The sequence below is a fragment of the Umbelopsis ramanniana genome (genome assembly GCF_025399195.1).
Source record: "Umbelopsis ramanniana AG unplaced genomic scaffold K450scaffold_35, whole genome shotgun sequence".
NCBI lineage: Eukaryota > Fungi > Mucoromycota > Umbelopsidomycetes > Umbelopsidales > Umbelopsidaceae > Umbelopsis > Umbelopsis ramanniana.
In genome coordinates, this window is record NW_026252121.1 from 1 (window position 1) to 18,910 (window position 18,910).

At 44.4% G+C, this 18,910-nt stretch overlaps 8 protein-coding genes across 8 annotated transcripts; 4 read left to right on the forward strand and 4 right to left on the reverse strand.

The window, feature by feature from the left end:
- Positions 1–3,275, reverse strand: K450DRAFT_245135 (uncharacterized protein). Its single transcript, XM_051589699.1, has 13 exons — positions 2,983–3,275; positions 2,830–2,901; positions 2,599–2,770; positions 2,441–2,533; positions 2,244–2,366; positions 2,031–2,176; positions 1,713–1,961; positions 1,520–1,614; positions 1,356–1,452; positions 1,197–1,291; positions 885–1,129; positions 699–814; positions 1–622 (listed from the first exon to the last, which is right to left on the reverse strand). Exons 1-13 carry the CDS (start codon positions 3,028–3,030, stop codon positions 113–115), a joined length of 2,061 nt encoding a protein of 686 aa, XP_051443716.1. The 5' UTR covers positions 3,031–3,275; the 3' UTR covers positions 1–112.
- A 239-nt stretch (positions 3,276–3,514) lies between these two features.
- K450DRAFT_245150 (uncharacterized protein) lies at positions 3,515–5,433 on the reverse strand. Its single transcript, XM_051589700.1, has 9 exons — positions 5,323–5,433; positions 5,122–5,191; positions 4,894–4,914; positions 4,724–4,831; positions 4,494–4,642; positions 4,272–4,429; positions 3,988–4,192; positions 3,842–3,917; positions 3,515–3,760 (listed from the first exon to the last, which is right to left on the reverse strand). The coding sequence occupies exons 1-9, from the start codon at positions 5,376–5,378 to the stop codon at positions 3,542–3,544; spliced, it is 1,062 nt and encodes a 353-aa protein (XP_051443717.1). The 5' UTR covers positions 5,379–5,433; the 3' UTR covers positions 3,515–3,541.
- An 83-nt stretch (positions 5,434–5,516) lies between these two features.
- K450DRAFT_245154 (uncharacterized protein) lies at positions 5,517–6,928 on the forward strand. The gene is made up of 5 exons (XM_051589701.1): positions 5,517–5,912; positions 6,018–6,105; positions 6,194–6,438; positions 6,502–6,613; positions 6,696–6,928. Exons 1-5 carry the CDS (start codon positions 5,796–5,798, stop codon positions 6,749–6,751), a joined length of 618 nt encoding a protein of 205 aa, XP_051443718.1. The 5' UTR covers positions 5,517–5,795; the 3' UTR covers positions 6,752–6,928.
- A 658-nt stretch (positions 6,929–7,586) lies between these two features.
- K450DRAFT_245163 (uncharacterized protein) lies at positions 7,587–9,890 on the reverse strand. Its single transcript, XM_051589702.1, has 6 exons — positions 9,366–9,890; positions 9,186–9,287; positions 8,385–9,118; positions 8,063–8,303; positions 7,799–7,997; positions 7,587–7,742 (listed from the first exon to the last, which is right to left on the reverse strand). Exons 1-6 carry the CDS (start codon positions 9,518–9,520, stop codon positions 7,674–7,676), a joined length of 1,500 nt encoding a protein of 499 aa, XP_051443719.1. The 5' UTR covers positions 9,521–9,890; the 3' UTR covers positions 7,587–7,673.
- A 43-nt stretch (positions 9,891–9,933) lies between these two features.
- Positions 9,934–10,569, reverse strand: K450DRAFT_245166 (uncharacterized protein). Its single transcript, XM_051589703.1, has 2 exons — positions 10,475–10,569; positions 9,934–10,111 (listed from the first exon to the last, which is right to left on the reverse strand). The coding sequence occupies exons 1-2, from the start codon at positions 10,520–10,522 to the stop codon at positions 9,947–9,949; spliced, it is 213 nt and encodes a 70-aa protein (XP_051443720.1). The 5' UTR covers positions 10,523–10,569; the 3' UTR covers positions 9,934–9,946.
- Positions 10,570–11,528: 959 nt separating this feature from the next.
- K450DRAFT_245172 (uncharacterized protein) lies at positions 11,529–13,447 on the forward strand. Its single transcript, XM_051589704.1, has 4 exons — positions 11,529–11,633; positions 11,699–11,833; positions 11,919–12,821; positions 12,899–13,447. The coding sequence occupies exons 1-4, from the start codon at positions 11,571–11,573 to the stop codon at positions 13,205–13,207; spliced, it is 1,410 nt and encodes a 469-aa protein (XP_051443721.1). The 5' UTR covers positions 11,529–11,570; the 3' UTR covers positions 13,208–13,447.
- On the forward strand, positions 13,431–14,924 carry K450DRAFT_245176 (uncharacterized protein). The gene is made up of 2 exons (XM_051589705.1): positions 13,431–13,917; positions 14,002–14,924. Exons 1-2 carry the CDS (start codon positions 13,866–13,868, stop codon positions 14,778–14,780), a joined length of 831 nt encoding a protein of 276 aa, XP_051443722.1. The 5' UTR covers positions 13,431–13,865; the 3' UTR covers positions 14,781–14,924.
- K450DRAFT_245180 (uncharacterized protein) lies at positions 14,925–18,014 on the forward strand. The gene is made up of 2 exons (XM_051589706.1): positions 14,925–15,427; positions 15,488–18,014. Exons 1-2 carry the CDS (start codon positions 15,069–15,071, stop codon positions 17,562–17,564), a joined length of 2,436 nt encoding a protein of 811 aa, XP_051443723.1. The 5' UTR covers positions 14,925–15,068; the 3' UTR covers positions 17,565–18,014.
- The last annotated feature ends 896 nt before the right edge of the window (positions 18,015–18,910 follow it).

The window sequence follows — 18,910 nt, forward strand, 5'->3', positions numbered from 1 at the left end:
AAAAAAAAAAATCCTTCCAGATCAAAAGAAGAACAAACAAATAAATATAGCAAAAGTCGGCTAGAATGGCTATTATAGAACATATCTTATGCGTATGCCACTAGACAAACGTCTACACTCGAATCAACTTTGTGACTCGGATACTACCATCGGCTGTTCCTGTCAGGCAGGCATTGGCGGCACTCGTCCAGTCAACGACGGTGAGTTTCTCGTTTTGCGTCGCTGCAATTTGTTGAACCGGTTCTCCCTGGGCCACTTGGTACACCATGCCCACCACTGGGCTGTCTGCTCGTTTCGTGGCTGTGGCGGCGCAAAGGACGTGCTCGGTGTCATGACTGAACGCTACCATTTGAGGGCGAGGGGATACGGACAACAAGGTTTGGGTGTATGTATCGTCCACAGACGGTAAGCGGCCCGATCGCATGGATGAAACGGATCTGCGAGATGCCGAGGAGGACGAAACTCGTGGTTTGGGTATATCGATGGTGGAGGGTGATAGGTTGCCTGGGATATCAATGGGTGATTGCGGTGTCGGCATACTGAAAGGAGACGGTGGTGGGAATCCTGTCAATTTGACAGATGAGAGCGATACGCCAGGCTTATGGACAGACCATTGCGTAAGCTGCAGAAGAAAAAGGGAACTTGGGGTTGAGTTCCAGGTATATAATTGACTACACAGAAGAGCCATTTCAACTTACCATGCCGTTGGCGGATACATCCATGATCGATGTCTCGTCAAAACTGAACTGTGCAAAGCACGTGGCAACTTGGGCTTCTGACTTCCACTCCATGATGGGCTTTATCGTTCTCGCATCTATACCACGAACAAGAAGAGGTAAATAGAGGATCTTTTTGCTTTGTCCCACTACATGCTATTAGCCTACCAAATATCCTAATAAAGCCTTGATCGTTTCCAGAAACAAGTAATTGACCATTGTGATTATATTGAACAGTGTTGATAATGGATGAGGCTTCTGAGCCTTCCAATTCAAATGTTTGCTGCTTCTGCATTGTCTTCAGGTTCCAAGATATCAAGCTACCGGTCGATGCACCCTGCGTTCCATAGGTAGCGTTAGATGCAGCACTCACAAACACGGATTCTGCTGGACTGCACGATATCTGAGTCACTCTATTGATGGAATAAACAAGGTTAATTCTCATACGATGTATTCTTGTATGACCAACGAACATCGTACTTTGGTAGCTTCTCATCGGTTCGGAACGTCTGCACGATGGATTGTGATTCTGTATTATAGACTCGAATGAGCCCAGAATCGGTTCCTATCAATAACTGAATCGAAATGTTAGGGAATTTCCTTTCATGGACCCAACTTTAGCATCTCCGTTTTCCTTACCAATTTATCAGATCGCGCCTCCCATTCAAGAGACAGCACATTAGCAGCGTTTTTGATTTTAGATGGGTTAGAGAGTTGATCCTGATAAGACCACGTTCTGAAATTATCATGTATGATGTGAGAACTGATGTTCAATTTATATCATTTCTGTCTTCAGCACGTACCGTATAATGTTGTCCATATCACAACTTGCAATGGTTGAGCCATTGCTGGAAAACTTTGCATGTGTGATGCCAGATGTATGCTCAAAAAACTCTTCCTAGAAGGGATAGTAAAGGTCAATACATCATCATCAAATAAAGGCAACATGCTTGTCTTTTTTTATGCACTTTTTATACAGCCCGCGTAGTTACTAACCTGAGTGGTAATCAGAAATGCTTCATTGCTGTCCGATAGCGATTCTGATGTAGATGGTCCGCTAATACCATCGTCTTCGGGTATCGACAGTGACAGTGATTGCGTTGTTTTCCTTCGGCTGCGGGTCTCTGTTTTGCTGGAGGAATCAGGGCTAGCTACCGACGTCCGAGTCTTTGAATCCACCATTGATACTGCACGCCTTCGCATCCTTGTCATGCCGTCTGTCATTTCTTTCTTGGTCTCTGTTAACTATAGAAATGGCATGAATTATCCCGTGGATGATCAACAAACTTGATAGGTTATTGCCATGTTTTGTACCTTCTGCTTCAGCGATAGATTCTCTCCTTCCAATGTTTCCATATTAGCCTTTAGAGTTTCTACTGAAGCTTTCAATGCGTCTATCTCGGTCTGTTGTGCCTTTTTCTGAATCTTATCTAAGTTGAGAGTCAACAGACTTGGGAGGGCTAAACAAATATAGCATGTCATTACCAACAGGTTGTAAAAGAAACACCATGGGACAAGTATACTCACGCATATTCTGAAAGATGGTGTTCAGGAAGTTGTGAAGTGACACAATATAATTATCTAGCCATTGTTTTGAGAAGAAGGTTTCAAAAGCAGGGTCGGTGGTTGGGTTTTTGGAATACGGCAAGGCTATTGACGGGACAAATTAAGCATACCATGGCACTCCCGACGACATGGATTGACGTAGTTAAAAGTCAGCTTACCGAACCATTTCAACCATTCCGAGTTTTCATGCAATTCAGCGCCATAGACATCGAAGAACTCGATGACCCTATCTCGTCTCTTGACCTGCATAGCTAAAGGTAGAGTAAGGATCAGCTCCTGTACAACCAAGCATCATCGTCTGTGCTCCGAAACTTGCCATGGACTAAATAATATCGTAATAAACATAGCTCGAACTTTTTGACTGTTCGCTGGAATCGACTGTCGAGTCTTGAAAAGTATCGGGTATCCAAGTACCGCCAGGATTCCAGCAAATTGGTGATATCACTGGTTTGTACATAGCCAAAAAGCTCTTCGATGATCTTATCGACCTGTCATCGGGAGTGAATAGAACGCACACATGGATCAGACTGGTCAGCAGCGGTCTTACCTGAAATCCCTTGTCTCTATCTGCTCGACTCTCTAACTCCAATGCACGAAATGTGCTGTTGAATCCCCTAAACTAAAGCATGGAAAGAATAAGTTCACGAAGGGATACATTAGAGCGTCCAGCACAAGGGTTGGAATGAGGTGACATGCATACCAGGAGGTATTCCTTTACCAAGTCATCCACTTGGTAAATTGAATTCATTGATAAATGGAGATCAATGGATTCCCAGCAACAGGAACCGTGCAAAGTAGTTATAAGGACCGGAAAAAATTGGGACTTTTTGGGTAAATGGGGGCACTCAAGTTTTAACCTGCCATGACACTGCTGCTCTATAAAAGGCTCCTACGTAATTGAAACAAACAACAGAATTAACTGCTCTACAATGTTTATCAACAGTGAGTGAGTGGCATGGATGGCAATAGGTTGCAGATAACGAAGACGCGGTTAAGGCACGTGGGTTCACAGCAAGGCACAAGATCCCAACAGGGTGCGGTGGGCTTACTATGAATGAAAGATATTATACTGCATATGAGCTGCATTCAAGTGACGGAACCCTTCGTTTCTTTCCTACTGGACAAACCGGCACCAAAAGGTCGCAAAATCACATCATCGTTCAAAGCCTTTGTGTGGATAGAATCAGTAAAAAGGCTTACTTTTAAAATTTTATTTTGACGAATATACAATAATTCAATATAATGTAAACTTTACTCGATCACTGACGTTGGTCGGGCCAGTTGCCAAACATTTGAGGATCCATGCCACCAGCACCACGACCGCCGCCAACCTTGGGGAATGAGTTCATGTTATATGGACCCCCTCGGTATGGTTGATGGTGGCGACGCATGTTATGCTGCTGGTTTTGCTGGTAACCTGCCATAGGGTACTGCTGCCAATTGTTATTATCTTGAGAGCGATTCTTGCCCCACGAAAGCTGAGTAAGAAAAAGACAAATTTCCCCAATGTTAGTTGGTTGACTGTGGGCATGGGTCATGAGCAGCTGTCGACATTTTACCTTCACAGGGCGACCTCCCATGTTGGCACCTTGCAGCTGAACAATAGCATTAGCAGCACCTTCGTGACTGTCAAGTCTGTAAGAGAGAACTCGATGAGTTTGTATTTCCGCAAATGCACGCACAGTGCGGCCAAAATAGAACTTACTTGACGAAAGCGAAACCGCGGTCTGCCTGCATTTTGATCTCATGAACAATACCAAACTGACCAAAGATAGGTGCAATTTCTTCCTGGGTCAAATTTGGGGGAAGATTGCCAACATAGACGGTTGTGACATATGCTGGAGCCTGACTCATCACGGTCTCGATCGGTAAGACCTGACCAGGTATTGGGGCAGGTGTAGCAGTTTGGCCTGCGAGAGAATGAGTTTAAATGTAAAGACATGTCATCCGGATGGCCATGCATTACGCTGCATCACCGTTGACACGTACCTTTCTGATTTGCCCAGTTGCAACGAATAGCACGAGATCCCAACCATTGGCCGTTCATGCCAGCAAGTGCTTTTTCGGCGTCTGCCTTTTCTTTGTAGACTACAAAGCCAAATCCTCGAGATTTGCCCGATAATTGATCCCACATAACATGGGCATCGCTAATAGGGAAAAGACGCCTAAGAAACACGGAATATGATAGATTTCACATTGACCATCACTTACGTCAATGGTCCAAAGTTGCCAAATGCTGCAGTCAAAGCTTCGTCATTGATTTCAGGAGCGAGATCACCAACGAATATATGAAAGTGATTTGATGTGTCTTCTTTTGCTCCTCCTGGAGTTGATCCTTGAGCCCAATTGACCTTAAGCTCCTACAAACGGCACAAAAAAAAAAGCTTGGTAAGAAGCTGTTCTCGGTCGCAGGGCTTAGGAAAGAGAAACGAATGACAAACATGATTAAACACTTTCTTGCCGTTGAATTCATTTATGGCTTTTTCAGCTGAGGCAGAATCGGCATATTCAATAAACCCATAGTTGAAACCCGCTTGCTGACCGTATTGCTAAGATATCAAATTTCAGTAACAAGACAAACCAAACACGAAACACAAAATAGGATACATACATAGTTTGTATGTTTGCGAGGCTGTTCCAGAGATGCGATAGACAGAACAGCATAAGATCGAAAAGAAAGAGAGAAAAAAATGGGTGGGGGATTAACGTAAGAAAATCATAGCAACACGCAAGTATAGGCAAAGTGACGCAAAGGTTGGTGTATTTCTTGAGAGACTAAATGTCCTTGGCAATTCGAAAATAGAAAATGAGACAAAGACTTGTCCACTAAACAACGTACCGACATTATTTTTATTGATTCCACCGGGCCGACACTGGCAAAGACATCTTGTACCTGCTGATCGCTTACTCTGAAGGTGCGGAAAGTTGGGGATCATGGCGTGTGGTGGGAATCGAATAAAGTTGACACAAAATAGAAATGGAAGAGCAGTGTTTATAACGTAGAGTCAAATCAGCACGCTCCAATAAAGTGAAAACTGACCTAGAGTCTAGATTACCGACATAGATCGATCGACTTTGCTGTTCCTCAGCGGCCATTACTGTATATTTTTTATAGGAAAAAAAGGGAAAGAAGAGCTCGTCTGGAAAAAACTCCAAGCTGAGATTTTTGTTGTTATTTTTCGCTCGCGGGTAGCGCAGAATCGCCTAAATCATTCTTTAAGTGACTGCACATCATGTACGCTTTTCGATGATTTTCAGTATATTTTTCAATAGGATCCGTCAGTCATCTATGAGGTTCACTCCACGAACCACTGAGCTTCTATCATCCAGTCACTACGTGAACGTCTCGTTTTCAAGTCCAAGCCAAAGTTGGTAGGTTCGCCTGGCCCATTGGAAATTGGCCAAAGCAGTCCATGTCGTTTTGGGCATTTTGTACCACTCGGTTTGCCAGGAGCAAACAACCCGAACCAAAACACTCTTTTCTTCTTCTTCCAACATTTGTCATTCACCACCATGTTCCTGTGCCGAGAAAATAAGAAACCTATTCACAGGAAACTGGTTGTCTTAGGCGACGGCGCCTGTGGAAAGACTTCGCTTTTAAACGTTTTTACTAGAGGGTATTTTCCTCAGGTAACGAATGACACCTATTTGGAATCTTCTTTTGTTTTCGCTGCCGCCGTCGTGTTACTAACGGCAACTTCTTATCCCATCCGATTTTTGTCTTTTCTATCGCAGTTATATGAACCAACTGTGTTTGAAAACTATGTTCAAGAATTGAGCATTGACGGCCAGGAAGTTCAACTATCCTTATGGGATACTGCAGGTAACAGATCCATGTCTCCCAATCATCCAGACTAAGATAGAATTATACAACCCCTCACTCACATACCTCATCCTTTTTTTTTTATCAGGACAAGAGGAGTTTGACCGACTCCGCACATTATCCTACGCCGACACAGACGTAGTGATGCTATGCTTCGCAATCGATAATCGTGACAGCTTGGAGAACATCATGTATCGGTGGTTAGAAGAACTAGGGGACCACTGTCCGGAAGTGAAAATCATCTTGGTGGCATTGAAATGCGACCTTCGTGACGACGAGGCCACCATAGCCAGTTTGCAACAGCAGAATATCCACCCTGTCTTATACGAAGAGGTAGGTTTCGCTGGCTATCAAGCACATGTTACAACCATGGCTGATGTTTCATTTTTCGAATAGGGTCTTGCTACAGCACGAAGTATCAACGCTGTGCGCTATTTGGAGTGCTCCGCAAAGCACAACCGAGGTGTGAACGAATGCTTTGAGCAGGCAGCCAGAGTCGCCATGTCTGGTAAGTTGATTTCCGTTCGCAGTAAAATGAGGGAATATTTGCCCAGTGTTACCAAAATAAATCCTCACCTCCACCACCGCAGTGAAAACAAAAGGCGCAGCTGAGAGCCGAAGAAGCGAAGGGTGCATCATTTTGTAAACCCAACTTCATATTACCTTTACATACCTTCCCTTGTCTTAGCAGTACTCAGCATTAGATATACCCTTTCCGTCCATTTCACTTAATTTGGTAGTCCCCAATGTACACATTACGATATTGTCTACAGCTTTTTCTATGCCGAAATAAAGTAGACCTAGCCGACCAACAGCCGTAAAGTATAGTATAGTATAGAACAGGGATTTTAATGAAGAATATTACAGGGTATGTTTAGTGCTAAGCCAACACTACGTTTTTCTATATTTCTCAATCCTCTTCTTCAGCAGTCTGCAACCAGTCGATGAATTTGGCACTCTTGATCTTGATCTTGCTATTTTCCTCTAACTGCTCGTACCATTGGATGCATGTTTCCTCTTCTATCAAATCACAGCTATACCAGTACGACAAAACAAGGGATGTCTTTGGTAGTAGCTGAGAATTGCGTTGAGAGACGTAGTCTGCCCACGCCTTTAGCAATTTTTGTTGGTCTGCGGCATTTCGAATGAACTAAGAAAGGAAAAAGTCAGCCAAACCGTACCACATTGGCATTAACCACACTGCTTGACTGGGGATCATTCTCTTACATTATTGAAAAGCGTTCCTCGAGTCTTCAAAATCGACACAGCTGAATTGCCATCTTTACACTTGTCGTCCAATAAACTCGCAAACAACGCGTAAAATAGAGATGCCTTTGAGAAATTGTAGCGCATCTCAATTCTTGTTACTTCTTTGATATCGGCTGCGCTATTCATTTGTTCACCCAAAGATGATTCAAAATACTTTTTAAGGTCTCGAATAACATTCTCCTCCTGCTGGACGATGATGGGTGATACGCTCTTGGGCTTGGGTAAGGCACTAGGAGAAGGAATGAAAAGAGTTAAGTACAAGGTGGTGTACAATTTTCCAAGTCAGTCACATATTCAATTTACATTGGCAACATGTCTCGCTCGTCCTTGGAAAGTTCAACGACTTTGATTTTTGTTTTTTCATAGGCCTATGGTATGGTTAGGAATCAGACTTTGTGCCCAAGTTCAATCCACTTGTACTTACATCGGCCATCCCATTTAATGCTGATTTCAGCGGCACCTTATCATCGACTTGCTTTCGAGAATTATAGCCAGGGGTGGGGGGTTTGGCTAATGGCGGAAGCTTGTGTTCATATTGCACAAGCTTGGGCTTAACCAAGCCACTTCCACCATCTTGCTGGGTAGCAGTATCGAATTCAATCGTCTGCGGTTTGCCAGGTAGGCTGCAAGTATCCCGACGATTTAGAACCCTGTAGACATGGCATCTTTTGGAGAGGATGCAACTTACCTTGCAGTAGGGCTCTCAGGGGTCATAGGCTTTTCAATTATACGCCCGGGTGAGTCTACTCGGGGTTGCGAGGGGGTCACTGGAGAGCTAGGAACATCTACACTAGCATGGGTATGCTCTGGATGAGGTGAGTCTCGGGTTCTAGGCATCCTGAACCTTGAGGCTTGGTCATCGACTTCATGTACTCTGGGTTTCTCCTTGATAGGAGCAGGGCGTTGCTTTAATTCAGTAACCCCATGTGCTGTCGTCACGACCAAAGAAGTGTTAATAAAAAAAATATCTAAAAATAATCAGATTGCATTGCATCAGTCAGAAGCTTTACCAAAATTGCATTTGGGACCATATTGACAAAACATGCCCTTCATATATCGCTCACACAGTCGTGTTTTGAAGAGGTTATTGCCGTCGGTGGACTCGGTTTTGGCACTAGGCTTATCCTCAACGGCGTCTGCTATTCTTTCACGGAGTTCAGTGTTGCCATGAGCAAAGGTACATTTCCCTTCATATGGACAGTATCCTTCCGTTTCAAACCTTTCGCATAACCTGGTTTTGTACAATGGGTTGGCACTGAGCGACTTGCCACTCTTGTCTTGATGATCTGGCATCAATTCTCGGCTGAGCCTGTGATCGCCCGCATGCTGTGTGGGCAGTCCTCGGTCGTCAGTAGTTTGACTGAAGCCGGATTGACGGGGCGATAGCGAATCTTGTAAAGGGGTGATGTTTAGGCCCTTGAGCTGTGATTTCACACCAGCAACGCCATCTACAGCGGTCGCTTCAGCCGCTTCAGAATGAGCTGTGCTCGAAGAGTAAGGTGAATTAAATCCGTAATTAGAACGGGGTGATTCGCCTGTCTTTCTACGCGCTTGCTGTCTTGCTTTCTTCTTGCTCTCGACAAAGCTACATGCGTGGGTAAAGACCTCTTGCATATTGCGAAACGCAGCCTTATCTACGGCCACTTGCAAATTGCACCATTGTATATGTAACCCCTCAGCATTGGGTGGAATGCGACTGTGCGGATCTAGAGCTTGAGCTAGATAGTAGCTCACTTTTTTGGGTCTAAGGGAAAGTAAGACATTGGTCAATATGTTTAGCAAAGGATTTCGCGTAGGGATCAAAAACCTACTTTGTACCAGAAAGGTATTTCACTTCGATTTTAAAACCCTCTTCTATACGTAGATCCTTTGGATTCAGACCAATGATCTCAAACGCTGCTCTTAAAGCACATCTAGATATCCCACGCAACGATCAACAAAATTTTCTCATGGGTGCCCGAATTCCATAAGGATCGCTGTTGGCGACTTACTTTTTTTCATCTTCTTGGCCAATTACGCGTCCCTTAGGAGGTCCCCAGTGTCTCTTGTTTGAAAATGTATCGTTATATAAAAGGAATTCTGTGTTTCTTGTTGTACGATAGATCAGCAATCCACTATACAAATTAAGTTGAAGATTTCTTTCCATGGGTTGACAGGCAAATTCGAGTCCAGAGCGTGAAGCGTTACGCAATCCAAGTTGGTGCAAGTGGAGCCGGGTTGAGCAAGGTGAGGTGAAGCTCAGGTACAACTGATTTCCAAAAGAAAAAAAAAAAAAAAGAAGAGTCGGACGTTTGGCCGATCTAATGAACAGAGAGGCCTGGCGCAAAACGAGAGGAATTTTCCAATTTGCAAACCCTGTGACAGCCGAGACACAAGGTTGCAAGAGGTCACGGTTTCCCCATGGGCATGGCGCGCGTGTTTACTGTATTGCCCCCGCGCACTTTTTCCATTTCTCCATCAAACCCAAATACAGCATCATTCGACCTCTCAATGGCTCTATTCTTGAAATTTTAACATATTTTATGTTGCGTTCGCAATTTGTATAACTTGATAAAAAACATCAACATTGAATCTATTTCTTTTCTTCGCTGTCAGCCTTGGCAAGGAATTCCTTGATGAAAGATTCTTCGTCGCTGGAGGCAGCCTTGATTGGGGGTTCAGCAGCCTTGGGCTTGCTAGATCCGGAGGTGGACCAGACGCCGAGGGCAGCGTAGGCGCCAATGAATCCCATGGCGAGCTGCAAAAAAGGGTAGGGGAGAGTTAGTATGCTGTGAATCGATGGATATGAGATAGTATGCAAGGGAAGGACGGGTGTATGTAAAGGTTGCAGATCAGCTGTCGAACCAACATTTCGTGAGGTGTCGCGACAGGCCAACGGCCAGTAAGTTAGCCAGATGGTTGAGTCGGGAAGGTGCGCAATTTAGCTGCTGCAATCAATATACTGTGTCGTAAACAGTTACGGGCGATGCTACGAGATTTTCGTCGACCCCATGCATGGTTTCCGCTTTGGACCAGTTGCATTGCCCAATCTGCTACATGTACAACACACAGAGACCGTCGAGAGTTCAAAAGGAAAAAGATATTAGAAATAACTACGTACAACGTGGTTAGGAATAGCCTTGCCAGCAATAACGTAGTGTCCAGCCATTTCAGTTGCAGTTGAGTGTAGAGCTAAACAGGGGTACCACCTCGAAGATGTTTATTATATCGAAAATGTGACGTGATATTTTTATGAAATAAAGAAATTTTTGGTTGCCCGAAGGCATTGATGGGATAAGCTGTGCCCACGCCAACGCCCACTGCTGTGTCAGGAGACTCTCTCATTGAAAATCATAGACTCTGGGAAAACTTGACATCTGTCGCTTTCACCTCTTGACAGTGCAGCGCAGTCAAGCGTTTGAACGATCATGAATAGCGCAACCAACCCAGCTGTAGTAGCATATTCGATCGGCTTGGTCTTTTTGCTTGTAACTGGTAGGAACTCAAAATGGGATAGCTCGAAAAATGAATAAAAAACAAACCTCAAAATTAATGGGATTCGTAAAAACAAAAGGCTGCACCAACGTCACGATTGGTTCCATGATCAACTCATTATTCACGCTAACATAAAGACAAGGCATACTTTGGGAGACGCAGTCAACGGTGAATGATAGCTGCTTTACTGACGAAATCGATGCTGATGCAATCGGTTTGACGGGTCGTTCGCTATCATCCTGATGTATGACCCGGAAAAAACGTCGGCGCCACCTTCCCCGTACCACACCCTAAGCGAGATCTCCTCCCCGATTACCTTGTTAGAAGGATCTCCCTGTGAATTGTTGATTGCCACCCATTTTGGTTACTGGTATTTGACGGATTTGAGTCATACTGGCATAGGTTGCTGCCACCTTACATTCAGAGGAACCATTGAAATTCACCTTTTACTGCCCAACGTTACTGAATTGCTGCGGGCGAAAAACAAAAAAAAAAAAGTGGGATGCATCCAAACTGAAAGCACGGCGTATCTATGAACGCTTAGTTACTCCAAAGCCACCGTCCGTAGTGAACGATAACCCCTTGTAAAGCAATATAGCAATCGCTTGGAAAGCAAGCCACGTGCTTGCCAGCCTATTGCAACCATTGCTTTTCGGTTCCCATAGCTTCTTTCTCTTCTCTTCCTTTTGTTTGGGTGGCCGCCTTTTCATTCTTTTTCATTCATGCAGTCAGCAGAACGACAAAAACCTCGAACCATTCGTCGTACTAGTATAGAGGATGATTTGGTAAGATCTTAACTTCCGATATTGGGCGATACGCAGGCAAATCTCAGCTGACCAGCATTTGGTAGTCAAATGTTCCTCACCATGACATAATTCAGGATGGCCATGACTTGATCTTCCAAGAGTTTCAACTAGAACCTTTTGATTATAGTGATATTCTGGATGTCATGCCTATCAGCCAACTGAGCACGGAACCCCAGTTGGTAAGAATTTTTTTTTTTATTATTTTGCTCACATGCCACCCGTTTGCGATCATCCATGCCTAAAACATTTATGCTCTCGATACAGCAACAACCACATGGCCATATAACGAAAGAAATTCTCAACACTTGCATGGCATTAGACTACAGTTGCCTTTACTTACTGGATGCGTTTACTGTGCAATATTCTTCACTCACGAACGACCATGATCTTTCAACGTGTCATAAAATGCTGAGTGATTTAATTTCAGCTCATGGAACCGCCAGTTCCAGTTTACATTCTGAAATATTGGAATCTATTAAGCTGCAGCTGCAGAATGTGCTACAATCCAAAGATGCCCAGAAGCTTGTTGAGCACATCGTCTTAGTCGCAAACAATGTATACAAAATGATTCAGACGGCAAGGCAACGTCCCTCCACATTGGATACCACCCAATTTACCAACCAAGATACCGATGAGGCTATGCTCATCGTTCAACGCATTGTTGAAGATTTACAAACCATGCGAGCCAACGCTACCCAAACTCCTGATGACAATGACACTTGGGAACAAATCGATTCTTCCATGGCGGTCGTTGAACATTTAATTGATACCATTTTATGTGACTCTCAACTCCCTCACTACAACGACGCTTGTGGTCCACGAACCGAAGTCGCTGGCTTATTACCACCCTACTATAATAACGCATCGATCAAAGCGAAAGATCCTTTTGATACGGATGATTCCAAACGAACGTACGATTTGGACGGTCTCATTTCTGCCCTTGATCGAATCACAACCTCCGTTCCTCGCCTACATAATCAATGTTTTGAACTAAACGAGCGACAGCGACATCAAATGGATACTGCTACCATGCAAGCTACTGTAGACAGGTTGGCCCGTGGTCGACTTGATAACCAAAGGGCCAATACACCCAAACATCGGACCAAACCAAGCAATAGCCTTGCTACCAATGCTGCAGAGAAGCTTGTTGACTGTCAGCCATCTAAGGTAACTCTTTTTTTCATGAGGTATGTGATCGTCACCGGCTAACATCCGCTTTTGGACGCTCGCTTCCCTGTATTTAGAATTGCAAATATCCAGAACAAATGTTTATGGCTTTGATGCGTCGGTGGGTGCATTCCATATTAACTTATGGCGAACGTCGAAGGGACCGACATCGCCGAAAGACCAAGGCTGAGCGTGATCGGTATACATCGGACTTAATCACCCGGTTTGAACGGTTACGAGAAAAAACTCGCTTGCATAATCAAGACGCTGTGATGATGCTCTGCTATCATGAATTAGACCAAATCCTCAATCACCTTGATAAGACCACACATCAGTTTGCTAACCAGCGAGCGTCTTTTCGACCCAGGTCGGCGGCTACTTCATAATGTGAAAACATAACCGAAAAAAAAAAATATAACTGGATTCCCCGCCCCTTACTTTGCCAACCAAATACCAACGACGTGCGCCGGTTTTTTTTAATGAACTCATTTTTTCTACAAGGCGCATTCCGCTATTCCCCTACGAAGCTCAACTTGACATGCTTGCATTTTGAATGGCTTCTTGATCCATGACATAATCTATATAAATGACTGTTGTTTAATGAAGTGGGGACTTTCCGTTTGGGGGATTATAACCGAAAGGTCTCAGAACTTGAAGCTAAGCCAACCAAGCAAAAGAAGAGCCGCCGCGTCTGAGTTGACACTGAATGAGTGACCCACGAAATGGGCCCCAGCATGGCCTAGCTTTTGCTATTCAAGCACCGATTCAACTCAAAACGTTTTTCTTTGGCCTTCGCTCTTTCTCTCTTGGTCTTTCTCATCGCTCTCGTCGCAGCAGGTCTGCTTCTCATTCAAAACTACATTTCCCCCTCAACTCTTTGCTAAGGTCAAAGTCCGTTGTTCTTCTTTTATTATTCCCTTCTTAATTGTGGATTGATTCTGCTCACCTTTGTTCATATAAGAAAGCGCTTCTCAGCACAGCATATATATAGTTCCCTACATATCCACCCATTTCATTGCTACCTCCTTTTTTATTCTTTTTGCAATGTCATACACTGGTGCTACCGAGAACCCTTCGTCTTTGCATCATCGCCAAGGTAAGGAAATCTTGGCAGGGTATTATCCCCCCAACAAAAAAAAATAATGGTTTCAAATGGCTAACCTGACTTTTTTCCCTTCAGACACTCGCCCTACTTACCATGACGACAGTAGCGATGACGGCTTTTACGATTATTTATCAGAAGATGACGATGACTACGATGAAATTGCGTATCTGCGGCATAAACTCAATCGCCTAGAACTAGATAACAAGTTTTTATCTCAGCAAAATACCCATCTTGGAAAGGAACTGTCTTTCAACCGATACACTACGGTTGCAATGAGAAACATTGTTTCTCAAAAAGAGTCGTCTCTGCAGGCAGCCAGTCAGGAACTGGAAAAGGCTCACTTTCGTATCAGGATGTTGGAAACCCTGCTTACGGGTCGCAAACAGCTTTACGATATCGTACCACCTCATAGTCCATCTGGAATGGACCAATCTTTGCGCTCACAGGCCATTCATGCTCTCAAGAAGAACCATCGCTCAACTGTGACCGAAGACGAGTCAGCTCTTGATGAGGATGACTCCGACTACGATCATGATGTGCGTAGAACGAACATTCAGTCTGTTTTACCCATTCGCTCGTCTTCTCCTTCCGACGACATACCCGACTCTCGTCGCTCATCGCAGGATATCTCTGCCAGTGGCAGCGATTCCGATGAAAGCTCCGTCCACCAATCCAGTCCACCTAGCCGTCCATCCGATGATAAGGTCAATATCTGGAACAAGAACGAAGACTTGTTTGCTGATGAATACGTCGATCTAGTCGGCTGGCACGACGACGAAGATACCAATCAAATGGCCCAGAAATCCGTTAAACCGTCGTTCATCAATCACCAGCCTATAGTCACCTCTTTGTAAATTTTCTCTTTTTTTCTCGTTTTGATGCTCGCTGTTTGGGTTACCCCCTATTTTTCCCATGTAGCTAGCTACCATCACCATTTCCTCTCACTTTGATCGTTTTATATAAAACATAAAGAAAAAATTTGACAAACCATTGGTAAAAAGAACCGTCTGCTTGTGTGGCAAGGAGACAAAAAGGTGATCGTACGTAATGACCTAAAATAAGTTTCTGTCTGCTTGACTCCCGTAGTGTTCTGTGTGGAAAACTTTTTTTTCTTACTGCACAAACAAACAGTGTGGCATGGAATGACTTCCATCTCTTCCAACATTCCAACATTGCCAACTCCCAGTAACAGCAAAAGCCGGCTGGCTCAGCCAAAGGCGAGCTATTCAACACGTACCACTGGCTCCACCACCCAGCAGGCAGCCTTGAAACTCCAGACTTCAAAGTCCACCACCACTCTCCCACGTCGTACAACTACTAAACCGTCCATATCAACCACCAAAGTCCAGGCTACACCACAAGTAGGCGACCGGGTCATACTAGAGAACGGCTTAACAGGAACGTTGCGGTACTTGGGAGAGACATCGTTTAAGAAAGGTCATTGGGCAGGTATCGAATTGGATGAGTTAGGCACAGGCAAGAACTCGGGCACTGTAAACGGGTAAGTGTTATTATTTGTCAACGCGTTACATGATCCTTGACCAATTATTTTTGAAATCAGGACGAGTTACTTTCAATGTCGGCCCAATACAGGATTATTTGTTTTGGCTCAGAAAGTTCAATTACTGGAACGAAGAAAATTATCCCCGTCTAATGAAGGAAAAACCATCCTCTCCCCAATAGGGAGGAAGTCTGCGCTTCAAAATAAACTGGGGAACCGACCTACTGAATTTGAACAAGACAAGGCTACGCGAGTGAATGTTGAAGAATTACAAGCGGCTCTAAACAAGGCGCTCCGCGAAAATGCCTCGCTCAAAGACAATCAGGACCAAGTGGTCCGACTGGAGAAACTTTTCACTTTGGAAAAGCGCTCCAACGAGAAACTACACTACGAACTGGATCATGCAAAGAAATTACATGCAGCTCAGTTGAAGACCTGCCACGAGGAGTTAGGCCATTTGGGAGCAACCATAGACGAATTGGAAGCCGTCAACAAGGTCCTGAATTCAACCCTACAGGATTTATCGACTCAACCATTGCATCATCATCAGAGAGTGTCTTCAGACTCCATTGAGTTCTATCGCCTTACGAAACAATGGACGGACTTACAGGAGAAACATCGTATGATAAGTGAACAACTGGAAAGGGAAAAAGAGCAGCACCGTGCTACTCAACGACAGCTCGCTCATGCCCATAGCGCCACACAGGAAGAGATAAGCGATCGCGGCCGAGAGTCTACGTTGATCCAGGCCAAGCTAGACGACGCCATCCACCAGATTGAAAATTTAACACTAGAAAAACAAGCTCTACACCATGAACTTGACACTTTGAGGTCCCGCAACGGGGAAAATGGTTCTCAAGAGCGTGGCATTTTACTACAATTGAACAGCCAGCTTAGCGAGCAGCAGACGGAAAATGAAGATCTCAAATTTGCGCTGCAAGAGCTAACCATTGCACTAGAAAAGGCAAAGGAACATGCTGCAGACAAGAATGGCCAATCCGAAACTCAGCTAGGTCTCAAGCGAAGCACGGCAGAGTCTGATTTGGCAGCTTTGACGGAGAAGTATGAAATCACAGTGCAGGCACTCGAAGACGAGAAAATGGCGACTGTCAAGTTAAAGGAGCAAATTTCTGAGCTCCAATCTTCCACCACCTCCATACAGCAGTTGGAGCAGGCCAATGCCACATACCAAGAAAGTCTGGTGGCTTCCATGGAAAGAATCAATGCTCTTGAAGACGAGATCTCCCATTTATACAGCACAAAGAACGTGGCCTTGGAGCAATCAGAGAGACAAACCGCCATGGAGAAAGAGCTAGCTGACAAGCAGCGTATCATCGACCAGCTGCTTGGTGATATATCAGAGCTTCAATCTCAGCTATCTGAAAGCCGTGAACAAGTGGATGTACAAATAGACCAGCTGAACGCCTTACGCCAAGCGAGGGATCAAAATGTTACAGAGTACCAGCATCTCCAAGAAGCCCATAAGCAACTGGAGATGGAATGCCTGAAACTTATGGATGAAATCATTGTAAATGCCAACCACGACTTCAACGAGGATCCACGTAGTCCAGAAACACCGCCGCCCGGAAACTTCAGTTATGCGCTCCAATTATCTCATCGTCAGACGAAGGTTTTAGAGGGCAAGGTGGCGAAGCTTCAATCGGAAATGATGGCCAACATGCACACCGCTACACAGCAGCATCAGAAAGTCCTCCAGAGCAAAGACGCAACCATTGCGAAACTCAGTAAAGAATTATCGGATTTCGAGCACTTGGTGGAGAACAAGATATTCCGTGAATCAGAACTAGAAGAGCGGTTGATCAAAGAACAGGGACGACGAAAGCGGCTGGAGCAAGAGATTGTAGACATACAAGCGCAAAGTCACGTTCCCATCAGTCCACGATCCGATCAAGATTCTTCAAACGCCTACGATGATACTAGCGCCGTGTTGAAACATGACTCCATTCACTATGTTGCTCGTGGCAAACAAGATTCCAGATCAGAATCCTATTGTGGAATTTGCGATCGTTTTGGCCATGATACCATTGACTGTAAGAAACTCGGTGCGCCGGATATATTAAACTCGTATTCATCTCAAGATAATGGTCAACCTGTAAGTTTTGCGAAAAAAATTTAGGAATATGTGGTTCATGATTTACTTACTATTTTATTTTCTCTAACCACGTAGCATTGTGATTATTGTGAGATGACGGCCGATATACCCCATTGGACAGACGATTGCCCATACCAACAAGAATCTTATTGAGACTTCTTTGAGTTTTGGTGATATCACACTTTTGCATTTCACAACAAGTGAACCTGTTTTCCAAAATGAAGTGAGGGGGCTTCCTAATGTGAAGCTTTCATAAAAAAGTTGCTTGTTTTTCCATTGTTTTTTCTACGACCAAAGCGCAGTAGACCCGCCTTGTAAAAAAAAAAAAAAAACACATAAAAGATATAAAAATTCCTCCTTTCAATACGCACATAATTAAAAAATGTCGTTGTTCTTAGTCATTGATGTCCACTACTTTTTAAAAGTAGCTGATTAGTCCTTCATAATAATAAAAAAATTGTCTCTCTGAAATAATGATAGATAGAATGTCTTGCGACATGGTGTTAAGTAGCTGTGCCGTCCCGTAGCAAATACTATGCATTTTATGAGCTAATGCTCCCCTAACCCTATCACGTGACTCCCAAAAAGTGTTTATGGCTGCGGTGCCCTTTGCTGACAGAAAATTACAGTTATCCTTACAGCTTAATGGCAGACGGTGAGCTTTGATCCTACTAATTCGCAGGTATCATACCTTCCACTAATCCAATGTATTCTCCGTCTTTAGATATTGAGAACGAAATTCGAGCTGCTCAAGCCAAGCGCGCCAAATTCAAGGACGGCCCACCTCCAACACTCGATCCAGCCAATAAGGATGATCGAGTATCGATGATGGGTGTATCTTTCGACACAGATCTCTACGGCGGTGGCAGCAAATTTGAAGGTTACGCTGACTCTTTGCCAGTCAATGACGACATGGAAGAAGACCAAGAAGAAATCACAGAGTACCAAGCTGCACAACGTCGATTGAATTCCTACACGGCACCAAAAGATTTGATTAACGAAACCGCAGCGGAAGGCGGCGAAGAAGTCGATCCTTTTGAGCACACTCGATCCAAGAATATTGCTGAAAGAGAAGACGAGTACCATGCACGACGATTCAGACGACAACTATCACCTGGAAGAGTTGACGCATTTTCTGGTAAAGGCGACGATAATCAAGAATCACGATCGTACGCTGAAGTCATGAAAGAAGCTGAACTTGACCGAGAAGAAGAAAGAGTTCGCGCTGCTATCATTCGAAAGAAACGTGAAGAGGCAGAAAAGGCAAAAGAGGCTGCCGCTCGAGGCGAGTCCGGCGACACCACTCCACCCAAAAAGAAAAGAAGATGGGATATTGCAACCCCTGCTCACGAACCCTCATCGTCATCCGA

Excerpts from the sequence above, each read along its gene's own strand:
- K450DRAFT_245176 (XM_051589705.1), top strand. The coding sequence starts at position 13,866 with ATGTCATACACTGGTGCTACCGAGAACCCTTCGTCTTTGCATCATCGC. Across the intron at positions 13,918-14,001 it reads GTCTTTGCATCATCGCCAAG|ACACTCGCCCTACTTACCAT; the intron begins GTAAGGAAATCT and ends TTTTCCCTTCAG.
- K450DRAFT_245135 (XM_051589699.1), bottom strand. The coding sequence starts at position 3,030 with ATGAATTCAATTTACCAAGTGGATGACTTGGTAAAGGAATACCTCCTG. Across the intron at positions 2,367-2,440 it reads GGAATGGTTGAAATGGTTCG|CCTTGCCGTATTCCAAAAAC; the intron begins GTAAGCTGACTT and ends TCCCGTCAATAG. Across the intron at positions 623-698 it reads ATGTATCCGCCAACGGCATG|CTTACGCAATGGTCTGTCCA; the intron begins GTAAGTTGAAAT and ends TTTCTTCTGCAG.
- K450DRAFT_245163 (XM_051589702.1), bottom strand. The coding sequence starts at position 9,520 with ATGGAAAGAAATCTTCAACTTAATTTGTATAGTGGATTGCTGATCTAT. Across the intron at positions 8,304-8,384 it reads TGGTCCCAAATGCAATTTTG|CACATGGGGTTACTGAATTA; the intron begins GTAAAGCTTCTG and ends TCGTGACGACAG. Across the intron at positions 7,998-8,062 it reads CCTGAGAGCCCTACTGCAAG|CCTACCTGGCAAACCGCAGA; the intron begins GTAAGTTGCATC and ends GGATACTTGCAG.
- K450DRAFT_245180 (XM_051589706.1), top strand. The coding sequence starts at position 15,069 with ATGACTTCCATCTCTTCCAACATTCCAACATTGCCAACTCCCAGTAAC. Across the intron at positions 15,428-15,487 it reads AACTCGGGCACTGTAAACGG|GACGAGTTACTTTCAATGTC; the intron begins GTAAGTGTTATT and ends TTTTGAAATCAG.
- K450DRAFT_245154 (XM_051589701.1), top strand. The coding sequence starts at position 5,796 with ATGTTCCTGTGCCGAGAAAATAAGAAACCTATTCACAGGAAACTGGTT. Across the intron at positions 6,106-6,193 it reads ATCCTTATGGGATACTGCAG|GACAAGAGGAGTTTGACCGA; the intron begins GTAACAGATCCA and ends TTTTTTTATCAG. Across the intron at positions 6,614-6,695 it reads AGCCAGAGTCGCCATGTCTG|TGAAAACAAAAGGCGCAGCT; the intron begins GTAAGTTGATTT and ends CCACCACCGCAG.
- K450DRAFT_245172 (XM_051589704.1), top strand. The coding sequence starts at position 11,571 with ATGCAGTCAGCAGAACGACAAAAACCTCGAACCATTCGTCGTACTAGT. Across the intron at positions 11,634-11,698 it reads CTAGTATAGAGGATGATTTG|TCAAATGTTCCTCACCATGA; the intron begins GTAAGATCTTAA and ends AGCATTTGGTAG. Across the intron at positions 12,822-12,898 it reads TTGACTGTCAGCCATCTAAG|AATTGCAAATATCCAGAACA; the intron begins GTAACTCTTTTT and ends CCCTGTATTTAG.
- K450DRAFT_245166 (XM_051589703.1), bottom strand. The coding sequence starts at position 10,522 with ATGGCTGGACACTACGTTATTGCTGGCAAGGCTATTCCTAACCACGTT. Across the intron at positions 10,112-10,474 it reads AGGCTATTCCTAACCACGTT|CTCGCCATGGGATTCATTGG; the intron begins GTACGTAGTTAT and ends CCTTTTTTGCAG.
- K450DRAFT_245150 (XM_051589700.1), bottom strand. The coding sequence starts at position 5,378 with ATGGCCGCTGAGGAACAGCAAAGTCGATCGATCTATGTCGGTAATCTA. Across the intron at positions 4,643-4,723 it reads GCAAGAAAGTGTTTAATCAT|GAGCTTAAGGTCAATTGGGC; the intron begins GTTTGTCATTCG and ends TGCCGTTTGTAG. Across the intron at positions 4,193-4,271 it reads CAACTGGGCAAATCAGAAAG|GCCAAACTGCTACACCTGCC; the intron begins GTACGTGTCAAC and ends ATTCTCTCGCAG.